The 15797-nt window shown below is 36.0% G+C and overlaps 2 protein-coding genes across 3 annotated transcripts; one reads left to right on the top strand and one right to left on the bottom strand.

The window, feature by feature from the left end:
- Positions 1-4227: 4227 nt before the first annotated feature.
- On the top strand, positions 4228-9768 carry LOC113060818 (kelch-like protein 10). 2 transcript variants are annotated; one of them, XM_026230022.1, is made up of 8 exons: positions 4228-4650; positions 4730-5222; positions 5562-5981; positions 6673-6870; positions 6990-7139; positions 7847-7963; positions 8079-8170; positions 8322-9768. In XM_026230022.1, exons 1-8 carry the CDS (start codon positions 4505-4507, stop codon positions 8455-8457), a joined length of 1752 nt encoding a protein of 583 aa, XP_026085807.1. In that variant the 5' UTR covers positions 4228-4504; the 3' UTR covers positions 8458-9768. The 2 variants fall into 2 exon arrangements, with proteins under 2 accessions (XP_026085807.1, XP_026085808.1); XM_026230023.1 differs by lacking the exon at positions 6990-7139.
- Positions 9709-15785, bottom strand: LOC113060819 (beta-soluble NSF attachment protein-like). Its single transcript, XM_026230024.1, has 11 exons — positions 15528-15785; positions 15156-15235; positions 14767-14883; positions 14117-14163; positions 13889-13966; positions 13725-13780; positions 13525-13609; positions 12258-12362; positions 11947-12015; positions 11783-11833; positions 9709-10759 (listed from the first exon to the last, which is right to left on the bottom strand). Exons 1-11 carry the CDS (start codon positions 15623-15625, stop codon positions 10658-10660), a joined length of 888 nt encoding a protein of 295 aa, XP_026085809.1. The 5' UTR covers positions 15626-15785; the 3' UTR covers positions 9709-10657.
- Between the last annotated feature and the right edge of the window lie 12 nt (positions 15786-15797).

The raw sequence follows: 15797 nt of genomic DNA, 5'->3' as shown, positions 1-15797 counted from the left end.
GAGGTCGAAACGAAAGTCAAGACAGCCTTAGAAGGGGTAACGCCTCCGCCCGGGTGCCCACCGAATCGATTATTTATGCCGGAGGGATTACCGTCCAACGTCATTTAGTGGGGGCATTGTTCTAATGTGGCTTGTCATCCAGGAGTTAACTGTACTAAATTTTTGGTCAAGCAACGATTCTGGTGGCCACTTTTGGCTCGCAACATTCACAATTTTGTTTTGGCTTGCTCGATTTGTGCCACTGGTAAGACTTCCAATCGATCCCCTGATGGGTTACTTCAACCGCTGCCGGTCCCTTCTAGACCCTGGTCCCATATCGCACTAGATTTTATTACCGCCCTCCCAGGGCAACACGGTAGTTTTGACTGTGGACCGGTTTCTCGAAGGTGGCCCACTTTATTCCCTTTCCCAAATTACCCTCAGCCAAGGAGACACAGGGACCGAACAGGAAAACAGTAGATCACGTCTTTCGTTTACATGGCCTCCCGACAGACGTGGTCTCCGACAGGGAACCCCAATTTGTGTCCAAATTTTGATGTGAATTCTGTAGATCACTGGCCAGCCACCAGCCACAATTTTTCCCAGTCTGGAATCCGAAGTCGCGGTCCCCTCCGTTCATGCCTTTGTCCAGAGGTGTCACCGCACTTGGACTAGAGCCCGCGAGACTCTACTCCAAGTGGGGGCACGCACCAAGGCTAAAGCCAACCACCACCGGTCTAGGCCTCCCGAATACGTTGTGGGTCAAAAAGTATGGCTTTCTACCATGAAAATTCCTCTCCGTTCCATCTCTAATAAGCTTGCTCCCAAATTTATTGGCCCGTTCACTGTCACCAAGATCATTAGTCCGGTGGCAGTCTGCCTTAAACTTCCTCCAGCTTACAGGATAATTCATCCCGCCTTTCATGTATCTAAAATAAAGCCTTTACTTCATTCTCCGATTAATCCACCTGCCCCGGTTTCTCCCCCGGCGCGACTCGTACATGGGGAACCTACTTATTCGGTCAATCGTATTCTGGACTCAAGACGGAGGGGACGCGGATTACAGTACTTGGTGGACTGGGAGGATTACGGTCTGGAGCAGAAAAGTTGGGTGTCTGCTAGAGACATCCTGGATCACTCTGTTATCGATGATTACAATCAACAGGTAAGGGAGTCTGGGGACACCAGGAGGCATCTTTAGGAGGAGCGGTACTGTCACGGTTCATAAATGCACCGTTTCCTGCTCGTTTCATGTTACGTAATGTTGATTGTTTCATATGGGTGTTACCTGCAGCTGCAGTTCATTCCACCAGCCTACTTAATTCCCTGTCTTTCATCTATTGTTTGTCAGATCGTTGTTTGAGGTCCTCCGTGCTTTTTGTCTGTGTTCCATCTGCTCAGCTACTCATTGTGTCTTGTTCCTGTTCGGTGTTTGTTGGATTACAAGTCATCTCATGAATCCCTCACCATCACCCACCTGTGCACTCAATCACCTCCTCACCAGTCTGTGCTGCCATCGAGGTCCCTGCGTCACCCACCATCAACCCAGCCTGGCTATACTTCACTAATAAAGCATCATTTACTTGCAACTTGCTTCCTGTCCTTAATGGGATCGTGACAATGTGATACACGTCCACCATTAGTAAACACCAAAATCAACCCACAAGACCTATAAGGGCTCTATTAAATTGTTCTCCACTGATCACAATGGGAAAATACCCCTGCTGCTTAAATCAAGGGTAAGGAACAGCTTAGATTAAATACATAATTTAAAGAAAAGAAAAGACAAAAAAAAGAAAAGAAAATACATCAATTCCACTAGCCAGCCACCGATTACCCAATACATTAAACAAACAACCACACATAAGGCTGGCTAGGAAATTAATTACCACAAATAAGTCAGGGAGCAGTCACTTTCACAACTATCACATAAAACCAAACAAACATAAAACAAAACAAAAAAACGATATACAAGAACAGCGACTAGCAATCAACATCCAACACCTACATACATAATGGTCCTGAATTTATTCCATCGGGCAAACCGTTCTTCAACTGAGAGAAAGAGCTACACCACAGGACACCCAGCCTCACATGGCTACTAGCCAAATGGCTAACTGGTGCTACAAGGACCAGTTTTCCATATTGCCTGTTCTTTAAATTTAGTCACCCTATCAGCAATTTGCAATGAGATTGGTAGTTGCTCCCCAATCACCCCTCCCCTTCTCCTGCTTACCTTGCTACACACCACTTTAATTTACAGTCCACAAATCTCTTCACTCTTCATAGACAAACAGCTGAGTTCTGGAGATGCTGCTTCATGTGTCTGAACATCACCCCACTCTTTCTGATAGACACTCTTATTAGATACAATGCACTAGAAAACACTAAAATGTACAACACCTTTCATCGTCAGATATACAGAATGTAACTTGAGAATAAAAATGTTTTGGGCATGAAATTCGCCAGTTACATGTTTGTTTAGCTAGAAAGGTATTAAATTACATGCCTAACATTACAAAATAAATACTTTTTGAAGTTCATGGATAGGACTGGTGACAGTAAGCTTGTTTTAAGTGGCATAAAATCTTGAAGGTGAATAATGCAAAGTTATTTGCTGATAGTGGTGTTGAGAAGTTGCTGGTGTGAAGTTGCTGAGATTGATGAATAAGCTTTCTTAAGGTAATTAGCTGAAACTCATTAACTCATTTCTCTAGATGTCCAGTTTTGTTCTTCAGTAATCTCCATCATGTACCCATAAAAAAAATAATATGTACCCCATGGTTAAAAAATACCTATTGGACTTTAGTAAAATTATAAAAATCATATTGTTTTTCTAAATAATTCCCAAACATAAGGTTTTTGTTTAGGCCATACATACCATGTAAAATTAGAATAGGTACCTCTTGGTTTCAGAATACTTATAGTATAAATTATTTGTGATTTTACGGGTTGTTACCCCTTCATTCTGCAAGCATTGCATATTATTCCATAAATGGAGGTACTGAATAGGAATACTATAATTACAAAAAATGTACGCTTTAACTTCAGCTTACTTGTGCAATACTTTGCAGGTTGCATATCTGGTTGTTACACCCTTATTACCCAAACACATTGTTAGCATTTTGAAAACTCTTTTACATGCATGCAGGGCAGCAGTTTCTTACAGTCAAAGTGAGAGCATTTACCACACTCCATACTTTAGATTTAAGTAAGCAGATGAAATTACATAATGCCATGATACAAGATAACAGTTACTTCAGCTTTCACAATGTATACTTTTTTTCACCCATTGGTTAGGTTCGCTTTTGCATGTATTCTGCTTTCCACAAGAACAGCAGAGGTCTTAAAGGTCATCTTTTTCTTTTGACAATGTGGATGGAAAGATGTGACGTGTGGCCAAGTGTGGCGTCCCATTCTCAGAATTTGTGTTTCTGCATGTGACCCATCCAAGTGCACACACACAGCAGTGAATCATGAACAAACCGTGAACACACACCTGGAGCAGTGGGCAGACATTTTTACCAGTTTCTCTTACAAGTGAACCCGAGTAATTTATTATTTGTAAAAAATTTGGGGGCAATAATTTGAACCCATACATCCATACATAACAGGAGGGTTAAAAATGGGAAATGTCCTTCGCATTTAGACATAACAGAGTTCTCTCACTGCACTCCTGTGGAAGACGTGTTAGGTTTACATATTTTAACACTGACACTCCATCTGGAATAAATGTGTAAGCTTTCTCTGCAGCGTCGGTTTAAGATATTTGATACAGAACGCAAATCTGTTTTGGACGATTCTGTTACTTCACACTGAAAAGATTTTGGAACAAGATTTTCTTTTTTTTTTCATAGCATTTTATTTTCACAGCATAGGTTGCACTGTAACAAGATGCGAAACATGATTGTTGCAAATAAGTGAATTACACTTGAAATGTAATGTGTTTATTTGAGCGATCACCATTTTTCACTTAAGTGAACGTCTAAAGATAATGTGGGCATGGTTTGTGAACCCTGTTACGTGTGAAAATCTCGGGGATACTTTAATTGAATATTTTAACTCAAGGGGCTTGACTGGTTTGGGAATCCCTGGTCTAGCTCATTAAACTTCCAAAGCTCTCTCTCTCTCTCTCTCCTTCTCTCTCTTGTAATATTAAGAATAACAATCAGAAATCTTCTTAAAAACTTTCTGCTTTTATTCCATAAAAATGGTTAAATAGCACATTCAATCACATGTTTTGGCCTATAATTATATTTTACTTGTCAGTGATTTTAATGTTAACATTTAATGCTAGTTATATTGTTTTTTAAAGTTGACTTTTAAGGCAATATTTTTGTTAAAATGGTTTGATGATTTGAATAAAACCAAATAGAATGTTGAGCAACGAGTTCTCAACTATGATGTCACAAAGAGTCTTTAAATCTCATCAGCCCCGGCTCTCCACAGTGTTCAGTAAACATCAGATTACTTTAGTCAGAGTTTGATCAGTTTGAGCTGAAGTTGGATTACTGAGCTAGAGGACATGGAGCACAAAATAAGTGACACAGCCTTTAACGTGTTTGATGAAGTTCGCTTAAAGGGGGAACACACTGACGTCATCATCACAGTTCAGGGCAAACATTTTAAAGTGCATAAGATCATCCTTTGTGGCTGCAGCCCTTATTTTAGGTGAGGACAGACCCTTTCACAGTGTTTCATATTGAAGTGTCGTTTTCTGAAGCGCTTCATCTTTAAATTTGCTCCACAGGATGCTTTTCTCCACCCAATGGACCAACACGGAGGAACAACCCTACGATATTCCAGGATTGTCCTCGGACACCATGTCTCTTATTATTCAATATGCATATGCAAGTCCTGTCCTCATTACTGAAGAGAATGTGTCGGAGCTCTTGGTGGCGGCTGATCAGTTTCTAATCTCAGATCTAATAGATGCCTGCTGCCAGTTCCTGGAGGCAAACCTTTGCCCGCTGAACTGCATTGGTGCCTGCATGTTAACAGAGCGTTTCCTTTCCTGCTCAAAGCTCCACCTGAAAGCAAGGCTTTACGTCCTGCAGCACTTTGAGGAGGTGCTTCGAGTATCAGAGGAGTTCCTGGAACTCCCGCTGGGACATCTAGAGGAACTGATAGCTCAGGATGAGCTGAACGTCAAAAAGGAGGAGGTGGTTTTTGAGGCCATCCTTCGCTGGATTGGTCAAGCACCTGAAAACAGGAGAAAACATATTGCCTTGCTCCTTTCAAAGGTAAGACAAATACTCTTATACAAATTAATTGTGATAATCATAGTTTCCAACCTTTTTTCTTTTTGCCAATCACATAATAAACAACAAACATTATAATAATCACTTATATGGCAAAATACAGTGTAACAATTGGCTGTAACAATAGGAAAAGAAAAAAAATAAATAAACAAACAAAATATGGTTTGATTACAACTTCGCATATACCTTATGAATTATGCTTAAGTGTATTTTAAACCAAGACCCCAAGACCGAAGCCCATATTTGTTTATGCATATACATAATTAGACAGAGATTATAAAGGCCACATTTGATTTTAAGTCTTCGTTAACTTTGCTTCAGGTTCGAATGGGGTTGATGTCACCTGAATACTTCATGAATGACGTAAGAAACAATGCACTGGTGTTGGAGAACGAAGCATGTTCGGATATTGTCATCAATGCAATGAAGGTCATTTTTGCCCCCTACATTGAGGAACCTGCCAGTTCAGAGCTCATAAATCAGCTGACACGCCCACGTCTGCCCTCTGAGATCCTATTGGCCATCGGAGGGTGGAGCTTAAGCAATCCCACCAATGAGATTGAGGCATATGATGCAAGGGCGGACTGTTGGGTCAATGTGACTCAAGAGGATGAGCTTCCCAGAGCCTATCATGGTTCAGTAGTCCTGAATGGGTTTGTCTACTGTCTTGGTGGCTTTGACAGCAATAATTATTTCAGCAGCGTGAGGAGATTCAATCCCATTACTCAAACTTGGCAAGAGGTGAGCATTGCTTTTTATCCAAGTATCAGTTAGTTTGATTTTTGCTGTTAACAATTATTGTGACTAAGGATGTTTGGACTAAACCATGGGTTTGGGAATACAAGTGTTTGGGCAGTTTTTCAAAACCTAGTAATACGCCTATCTAGACAGCATTTCTGGGCATCATGGGTGCATTAGAACACCAAAAATAAAATAGATAAAATTTATAAAAACTATACAAGTATTAAACAATTATTAAATGTTCAATTAACATAATATATATAAATAAATTAAATTAAATTAATTAATAATAAAAAATGAATAAAAAGGACAAAACAACATTACTAAATCTTTAACTCAATTTTAAAATCAAAATGTAAAAAAAAAAAAAAAAAAAAAAACGAATTTAATAACTGATAGTAATACTAAATAATAATGGTAGTAGTAGTAGTAATAATAATAATAATAATAATAATAATTCATAAAAACTAAGACTAGTGTCTCAAAACTAAATTATATCTAATGTGGAGTAAAGATATGGCTTTTTGAATATCAAAATCATGAGGTGCATTTCAAAACCTGGCGAGCTGCCTATTTAGACAGTATTAATAATGCTGGTTATTTAGGCAACTTGCTTTGCTTTGATCACAGTCATGATATGTAGGAGAAATAACCAGTCAAATGATTTATTGATGTGTGTATAACACAACAGGTGGCTCCCATGTATGAACGTCGATGTTATGTTAGTGTGGCTGTTCTGCATGGCCTCATTTATGCCATTGGTGGTTTTAATGGATACAGACGACTAAAAACTGCAGAACGCTATGATTCAAAAACCAACCAGTGGACAATGATGGCACCCATGAATGAACGGAGGAGTGACGCCAGCGCCACCTCACTGCAGGACAAGGTAAGCACATTTACTCCACACTCTACTGTGTGGTATAGAAGTAGAAAACTTTATCATGAAAAGTTATTTTATGGGAATGTCTGGCGATGTCAGTGTATCATACTGTATTTGTGTGGCAGGTTTATATCTGTGGTGGCTTTACTGGGGTAGAGTGTCTCTTCTCAGCTGAGAGCTTTGACCCTGAAACTAACCAGTGGAGCCTCATCGCTCCCATGAGAAGCCGCCGAAGCGGAGTCGGTGTGATCACTTACGGGAATCTAGTTTATGCCGTGCGTATCACTGTTATTTAGTGATTATTGTTAATCACTGTTATTAGATTTTGGCATTTTAATAATAAATATATCTATATATATATATATTTTTTTTTTTTCCAAGAATTTATATTTTCTGTTCTCATTTTAATTTAGTTAGTTGACTTAAACTAAATAAAAATGTTGCTTTGGCAAATAGCTGATATAGTTTTTCTTTTCTTTTTTTTTCTGTTAATGTGTATTTTAATTTATGGAATTGTTTTTATTTTTTATTTTTTTTTGTCTTGTTTTGTTTATTTTTATTTTTTTTTTTAGTTCATAATAACCCTGGTGGTTATTGTATACATGTACAGAAATATGCAAAGACAGAATGTTTAAACTGAAGTAAAAAAGTTGCTTTGGCATCATGTGAAACTGAAATTTACTTTTTCTTATTTTTAATTTTATTTCAGTTAATGATTTTTTATAATGTTTTTAATAAGTTTAAATAAGTTTTAGTTAAGTTTTGTTGTTTGCTGGAATAATTTTTTTAACAGTTTTAATTTTAGTTAAGTTTTATATTAGTTACAGTAAAACCGGTAAGTATTATACACATGTACAGAAATATTAAAATACAAAATGTAGTGTTTAAAGGGTGGCACAATATTGATTTTACAAACACAAATACTCAAAAATGCATGCAGAACATTTGATACTAACAGAAAAATGCACATTTATGTTTCAAGGTTGGTGGTTTTGATGGTGCCGCTCGTTTGCAAAGCGTCGAGGCCTACAACCCTCTAAATGATTCCTGGCATGATATACAGTCTATGATATACCCACGCAGCAACTTCGGCATCGAGGTCAGATACAGATATCTAAGGAGACTTCTGCTGAAATTAGAGTTTTTGAAGTTTCTCATTGTTCTCATGTGTACTGAACATGTTATATAGAATTATTTGATTGGCTAAACTGCAGGTGGTGGACGATCAGCTGTTTGTTGTCGGTGGGTTTAATGGTATGGGCACCAGCTGTGATGTGGAGTATTATGACCGGATGACGAATGAATGGTACCGTTCACAAACACCACAGCTCACTAATCGTTTCACACTGCATGATATGCCTACAAATTAATTGTGCAAAAAAAAAAAAAAAAAACTTACTTGTTTAGTATTGAATGCCCATTTTTCTTTCATAAAGTGTCTACCTTTTTCTGTGCAGGGATGAAGCCTGCGACATGAGAATTTCCCGCAGTGCTGTGAGCTGCTGTGTGATATCCGGGTTACCTGATGTCACACAGTACGTAGTGGACCGAGACTCTTTACAGACATCAGAAGACGAGTCTGACGGTGACTGATCGACCTCCAGTGGATGCCTGACATTCAAAGCAGAATGCACACTGAAACATCATAGAAGAAGTGATGTGACATGATAAAAATAAATGCAGTTGAAAAAAAATGGGTTGGATTGTGCACTTTAAACGTTAGGAATAGTTTCTTCATCGAAACAGATTTGTAGAAATGTAGCATTGCATTACTTGCTCAGCAGTGGATGCTCTGCAGTGAATGGGTGCCGTCAGAATGAGAGTCCAAACAGCTGATAAAAACATCACAATAATCCACAGCACTCCAGTCCATCAGTAAATGTCTTGAGAAGACAAAAGCTGCATGTTTGTAAGAAACAAATCTGTCATTATTAACTTTAAACCGTCACATCTGGGCAAAATTAGGAGTCTATAATCCACAGTAATGCTTCATCTGACGGCACCCATTCACTGCAGCGCATCCATTGGTGAGACAGTGATGTAATGCTACATTTCTCCAAATCTGATGAAGAAACACCTGAGGGTGAGTACATACAGTATGTTCACAATTTTCATTTACATATGAACTATTCCTTTACACTCAGGGATGCCGTGGTTTAGTAGTTAAAGATCAGAGTTGCTCTTCAAAACATGCAAGGACTATTTAAAAAATTTCGTATGCATGAAGCGACAGAGCAAAAATGCAACAACAAATAATTTGTTCACTGAGTAAATCAGTTCTTTCCAAAAATGTTCTCTTTTTAAAATTTGTTTTCAATCTAAACTATTTTCAATCTTAAATTAAGAATGTGTATGTGTATTCTATGGAATCCATTTCTGCCACAGAATTTTGAATTTTTATCTCGCAATTAATTAATTTTTTTTCTTAACAGAATTGTGATATACAAACTTGGAATTTCGAAAAAATGTCAGAATTTTGTAATAAAAACACACAATTACCATTATTTATATATTTATTATCCTATGGTTTAAAACAGGTTTCCGTTGGAATTCTTTGATTGCTTCCAATCGGTTCTTGTTGAATTTGAAGGATTTTCTGTTTCTGTGTAGGATGTTATTAGGTGGAAAATATGTTCTGTTATTAGAACAGGGAGTATCACTATATCATTTATTTTATAAGATTAAAGTTATGATGCTGTAGTTAATATAGTTAATACAGAGACTGTATTAAATTAGATTTTTGGGTCTTCATTTCCTACATCATTTTGTTTAATATATTTTTAGCCTCATTCTTTTCAAGAGCTTAAATATAAAATATGAAAATGATACCAAAAACCTCAGACATGGCATGAGTGATCGTTTATTCGTTTTTCTTTGAATAAATCAGTAGGACATTTATTAAAATGTTTCAATAAGACTTGTCATCTCTTTTACATTTTAACATACGTTTTTGATTCCCTGTCAGTTATACAACATATTAGATGGCTTAATATATCAGATTCAGTCAACATATTTTAATTTTACTGGCACAAAGTGAACTTCAAAAAACAAGTAACACTTAAAGTAAAATTATAATTCATAATGCCCAAAACAACAAATGCCCTGTATCCATGTGAAACAACCAATGGAACACAAAATTACAAATAATACCAGAATGCAAATAACTTGACCTGCATTAGAAAATCAACTCTGTAATATCACACTGTGAAAATCACTTCACCATCATTAGTGAGCAAGAGACGTGATTCTACTGATTATGAAACATGTACAGCCACTACAGCAAATACTCCGACAGGACTGACACTGCCATATCGACAAAGACGAAGTGAGGATGCATTTTAGAGGCCAATGGCACAAAATGCAAAAGGCAGTGTGTTTTTAATTTGAACAGACAGTGCACTCACATAAACCTGATTTCCTATTTTACAGCACATAAACACACTTTAAACATTTATCATGCATGATAATGCCAGAGACAACACTGAAAGAAAGAGAACAGCACGACTGAGTCTTACATGCCACACACACAAGTACAAACAATGGTGTACGGTAAAGATTTCCTCATGGTGAAGTAAAGGGATAGAGAAATGCCTTCCAGAAGAGAATCATCCATATTAATATTCTATATACTTCTGTTTTCTCAAATGCAATGCATGTTGCATTTAAACTTTCCAAGAAACGGCTTATGCTTGAGCTAGTATGACTACAGAAATGTTCAACCAGATTGTCACACACGTACGATACGATCAGAAATTAAACTGGCTATGATGCCACAGTATTTTTCTCGGACACATCACTTGAGGTCGCCGGCATCACCCTGGATGGTCTTCTTGATACGCAGCAACATGGTGGTCTGCCATTGGTCGAGACGGGAGATCGAATCAAACTCCTTCACCTGGAGAAGTTAAAACACATTTTAAAGATGCAACGTCAAAATTAAAAAAAAAAAAAAAAAAAAACCTGAGTAAAATATATTAGCTGCAGCTGATTTGTACAGTGATTTTGTGGCGTATGTTCCAGGGTTGTTACAGTAAACTAAAATTAAAACCATTTAAAAAAATACTATAATAAATAAATAAATACATTTCATCATTTGAAACTAATACAATTAAAAAAAAATTGAAATTATATTTTTTAGCACATTTTAATTTAGTTTAACTTGATGTACTAAAATAAAATAAGATTTAAAAAAAATATATACACACAAGTTTAAAAACAGAAACCAATAAAAAAATGAAAACTACAAGTCCAAAAAAATAATAAAACTATTATGCAAGACAAAATGATTATTAAACACAACAGCAACAATGTAGAAGGTAACACACAAATATCAGCATCACCCAAAATGTATTAAAGAGTTAGATATAAATTTGTATAAAAGGTATAAACAAAATAAGCATTTTTGTAATTAGACTTTTGATTAAAAATCTCAGTTCCTGAGATATAATATGTGACGCTGGAGCAGAAAAGCAGTCTGAAAGGTATATTTGTAGCAATATCCAACAATACATTGTATGGGTCAGAATTATAGATTTTTCTTTTATGCCAAAAATCATTAGGATTTTAAGTAAAGGTCATGTTCCATGAAGATATTTTGTACTTTAATTACTGTAAATATATTAAAACTTAATTTTTGATTAGTAATATGCATTGCTAAGAACTTCATTTGAACAACTTTAAAGGTGATTTTCTCAGTATTTAGATTTATTTTTTTGTACCCCCAGATTCCAGATTTTCAAATATTTGTATCTCAGACAAATTTTGTCCTCCTAACAAATCATACATCAATGGAAAGTTTATTTATTCAGCTTCCAGATCTCAGTTTTGAGAAATTAGTTTTTTTGATGCAGGGTCACAAATGTGACGACTAGCTCCCTAGTCTCCCTTCTAAAGTCTAATCATCAGGTTCTAAACTTACGGCTTCTGTGAACGCCTCGCTGTTCTGCTCCTCATGAGCCTCCAACAGTTTCTGTACAGAAAGACAAAAGTCGATACAAATGCCTCATTACAGCACTCAGTATGCTGACCGAATGCCTTATACTATTTATATTCACTATTGCTACTTAAATGAAATGTCCTTACTTTCAGCAGCTTACATTCTCTTGAATCAGAGAATGCCGGAAACATCCCTTCGTACTTTTCAATGGCAAGCTGAAAGAAAAAACAAACGCAGAATATTTACATTGGATGAGCTGTTATATGTCAGGAATGACCACTGAAGTCATCACGGCTGACAGGAAGCAGATGGCACTGGTGACAGGAAATGCTGGCTGCATTAATGCCACTAGGTGTCAGTGCAAGACAAGACAACTGCAATGCAAACCGGCTTAGGAATTATTAATGAGACTATATGTACAATACAAGTTAAACAGTTGACAAGTTAAACGACTCACCTTTGCGTTTAACTCATCCACTATGAAGTGACAGAGAGCTGCTTTCCAGAAGTATTCTTTAGCGTTGTATTTCAGCAGAGGGTTGTCCATCGTGCTGGTAGCAACCTGAATGTGAAGAGACCTTTAACTTTAATTCCCTTTCTGTTCACTTACAGAGAGGAGAAGATATGATTAGATTAACAGTGCAAACATGAAGCTGCACTGGAAAGCATGCTTGAAATATTTTACAAACCACTCTTATATTTCATTTGAGTCTGCTCCGATAATGTTACATGCTCCATAGATCTCGTTAATATTATTGGTTTAAGCAGATGCTTTCTTGTTTATAGGCTAGAAAATTGTTCTGCCTCCTGAAGCAGCCTGGCCATTGCTCTCAAAGACTACAATATTGATTCTACAAAAATGACTCATTCTGAGGTTAAACTTGATTACCTCTCAAATCATCTGTCCCTGTACTGTCACATATTATAAAAACGAATTTACTCAAAAACACATGCAACCTGTAATCTATGCACTTAACTATAAAAAAAAACTTTAAATTGATTCAATTGAATTGAATTTAATACACCATATATATTTAAATATTATATATTTTATGTAAAAAGGTCCATGTTACCCTGTTATATATTTGTGTGTGTGTGTGTGTGTGTGTGTGTGTGTGTGTGTGTGTGCATGTGTGTATGTGTAAAAAAATATTTTGTTTCTGTTACATTACATTATTATATTTTCATTCCTACTCACTATATTGTACTGACAGATGTACTATTTATTTTGTATTTAAAAGGATTATTAAAAATATTGTTGTTTGTTGTTACTTGAAATAAAATAAACATAAACTGAAAAAAACAACAACAAAAAACAACAACAACAACACTTTAACATATTTTATTTCCTGTATTTGCTAAAGAAAAAACAAATATATATATATATATATATATATATATATATATATATATATATATATATCGATTTTTTTTTTTTTACTGTAACTTCATGCATTACAATAACTAAAACTACATTTTTAATTCAGAAAAATATGTAAAAATAATAATAATTAAAAAAAAAACTCAAATTAATAAAAATGTCAAAAACACAACTAAATTACGAAAACATCAACAAATTCAAATGAAAACAGAAAATCTGGGGGAAAAATTTCTATTAATGAAAACCTATTAATACAAATACAATAGTATCTCAAAGATACTTAAATAACACTATTTATTTATTTATTGGTAAAAATGAATAAATAATAAAAAAAAGAAGTGACCTGCTCATAGATCTCGATGGCTTTGGGATACTGCTCGAGCTGAGCGCTGTATGAGCCCACCTTCAGCAGACACTTATTGGCAGAGCTTCACCAGAAAACAGAAAGCAATGCAAATGAGCCACAATAAAAGGAAATGGAAGATAATCATAAATATTGAATGACATTCTGATTTTACACAGCCATACAGTGAGAATGCACACCTGTTTGACTCCTCCCCTTTGTAATAGTCTGCAGCCTGCTCATAATGTGCGATGGCCTAAACCAACATCACAACAGACAGACCGGTTAGACGGACATTCAGTAGCATATTTAGGAAAATTATGCATAAGAAAACATCAAATAGACTGTTAAATGCAATATGCACCTTTTCGATATCCACCAACTCAGATTCATAGATCTCTGCAATAGTCATGTGATGCTTTGCGGCGATCGTGAACCTTCCCTGTCAATCACACACACAAAAGAAAGAGATAAAATACTATGTGACATTTATGTGTTCAGTAAACGGACGCATTCAGATTAACAAAACCATAATGCATATTCTTGTATTAATTATGCATTAATTTAAGCATGCAATGTCCTAGTCTCTTACCATGTCTGTGTAAATATCGATGGCTGCGTTTAAACAGTTGATAGCCTCTGTGTGAATAATTTGAACAGAAGGGAACAAAATATCAGCAGTGAAACAAACGTAACACTTACAAAACAACTCATCGGGAGCTCATCTTTACTCATATGTAATATTCTCATTCTATCAATTATGAAATCAAGAACAAACGTTATTAAACGATATCACATCCTGGTGTGAATGTTTCTTTTTTTTTTCCTTCTTTTTTTATTATTAAAGCCAGTGTTATTTAGTATAATTTTAGTTCTATGTACCTATGTTCTACGCAGCAAGAAACACATCAAAATCAATAAACACGCACAGGTTTATATAAAGACATTTATATATGCTATAAATATATAACATAATATCTAAATCATATAATAAATAAATTAACAAATGAAAAAAAAGCAAATGGGTAAAAACACGTACTACTGATATAATCAGAAAGCGAGTTTTTTAGTTTGTGTTAGAATTTGTAAAAATTTTGTTATGTACTTTTACTACTTTATTGATTTTATATTAAATCATACTTTAAATCTAAATCTGTCTATATGGAATTTAATAAAACATGAAAATGTATAAAAAAATTTTTTTACAATTATTCAAGTTATTTTTGCCCAAAACTCTCTCACCTTGAGGATCTGCCTTCTTATAAGCATTTCCAGCATCAACGAAGCTGGTGGCCGAGTCCAGTTTGTTCTGCATCTGCATGTGAAGTCTGGCAGCTTGGCAGAAAGCACTGCCTGCAGCTACAACAGCAAAACACATCAGTATTTAGATCAATGACAATAATGACACGGGAGCAGAGGGAGTGCTTAAAATAGCCCCAAAACACATCAAAGCACAATTATGACAATACTAGTGCAATGCAGTTAGATCACTTAAAAAGGAACTGAGTTAGAGCACAAAGATGGCCAGTGACACTTTGTGATTTCTGATAACAATCCAACTGCATTACTAGATATTACGCATTACGTGAAATATTCTACTGGTTTACAAATATGAATTGACTTGTGCATACCACTCCAGTTTTTGGCCATTTTGAACATGTTGGCAGCTCTGGCATATATTTCACATGCATCCTCAACCTTATGATTACCCCTGTGAAAACATAATTTCTTTCATTAGATGGTTTAAAGCACTTTCATTATAAATATAGTGCAATAATATAAATAAAATACAGAGCTGTTAAAATGCATTGTGCATGTCGCATCATAGAAATATTTGACATTGGAGACACTGAGAAACGCAAGGATGGATACGTGGTGAAATAAAAAGTATAAACAATAAGGTATTTTGCATTACATAGACATATGCTATTTAAAAAAAAAATACTATAGAACATTGGATGTCTTTGAATGTCAGATCGTGACCAGCATCACTGCTGTCTCACCCGAACATCCCTCCGAGAAATGAACCCGATGATTTGACTTTTTTGTCCGCCTCTGCCATCAGCTGCATGGCTTCCTTCTCTTTCCCGGAATTATCCATGTTTGAGTTTGTGGAGTTCAGGCAGATCTGCGCTTGGATCCGTGAAGGCCCTGGGTTTGTTGATACAGAGTGCTGCTTTAATGCAGAATCATGAAGGATGCTCGCCTCCTCCTCTTCCTCCTGCTGCTGCTGTCAGGTGATGCTGATGATGCGCGCTCTTGAGCCAGAAACT

This window comes from Carassius auratus, chromosome 42, assembly GCF_003368295.1.
Source record: "Carassius auratus strain Wakin chromosome 42, ASM336829v1, whole genome shotgun sequence".
Classification (NCBI taxonomy): domain Eukaryota; kingdom Metazoa; phylum Chordata; class Actinopteri; order Cypriniformes; family Cyprinidae; genus Carassius; species Carassius auratus.
Note: the sequence above shows the minus strand (reverse complement) of the source record. Positions and strands in the feature narration are given on the sequence as shown.

Excerpts from the sequence above, each read along its gene's own strand:
- LOC113060818 (XM_026230022.1), top strand. The coding sequence starts at position 4,505 with ATGGAGCACAAAATAAGTGACACAGCCTTTAACGTGTTTGATGAAGTT. Across the intron at positions 5,982-6,672 it reads TTACTCAAACTTGGCAAGAG|GTGGCTCCCATGTATGAACG; the intron begins GTGAGCATTGCT and ends ATAACACAACAG. Across the intron at positions 7,964-8,078 it reads GCAGCAACTTCGGCATCGAG|GTGGTGGACGATCAGCTGTT; the intron begins GTCAGATACAGA and ends GCTAAACTGCAG.
- LOC113060819 (XM_026230024.1), bottom strand. The coding sequence starts at position 15,625 with ATGGATAATTCCGGGAAAGAGAAGGAAGCCATGCAGCTGATGGCAGAG. Across the intron at positions 14,884-15,155 it reads AATGGCCAAAAACTGGAGTG|CTGCAGGCAGTGCTTTCTGC; the intron begins GTATGCACAAGT and ends TTGCTGTTGTAG. Across the intron at positions 12,016-12,257 it reads TGGATGAGTTAAACGCAAAG|CTTGCCATTGAAAAGTACGA; the intron begins GTGAGTCGTTTA and ends TTTTTCTTTCAG.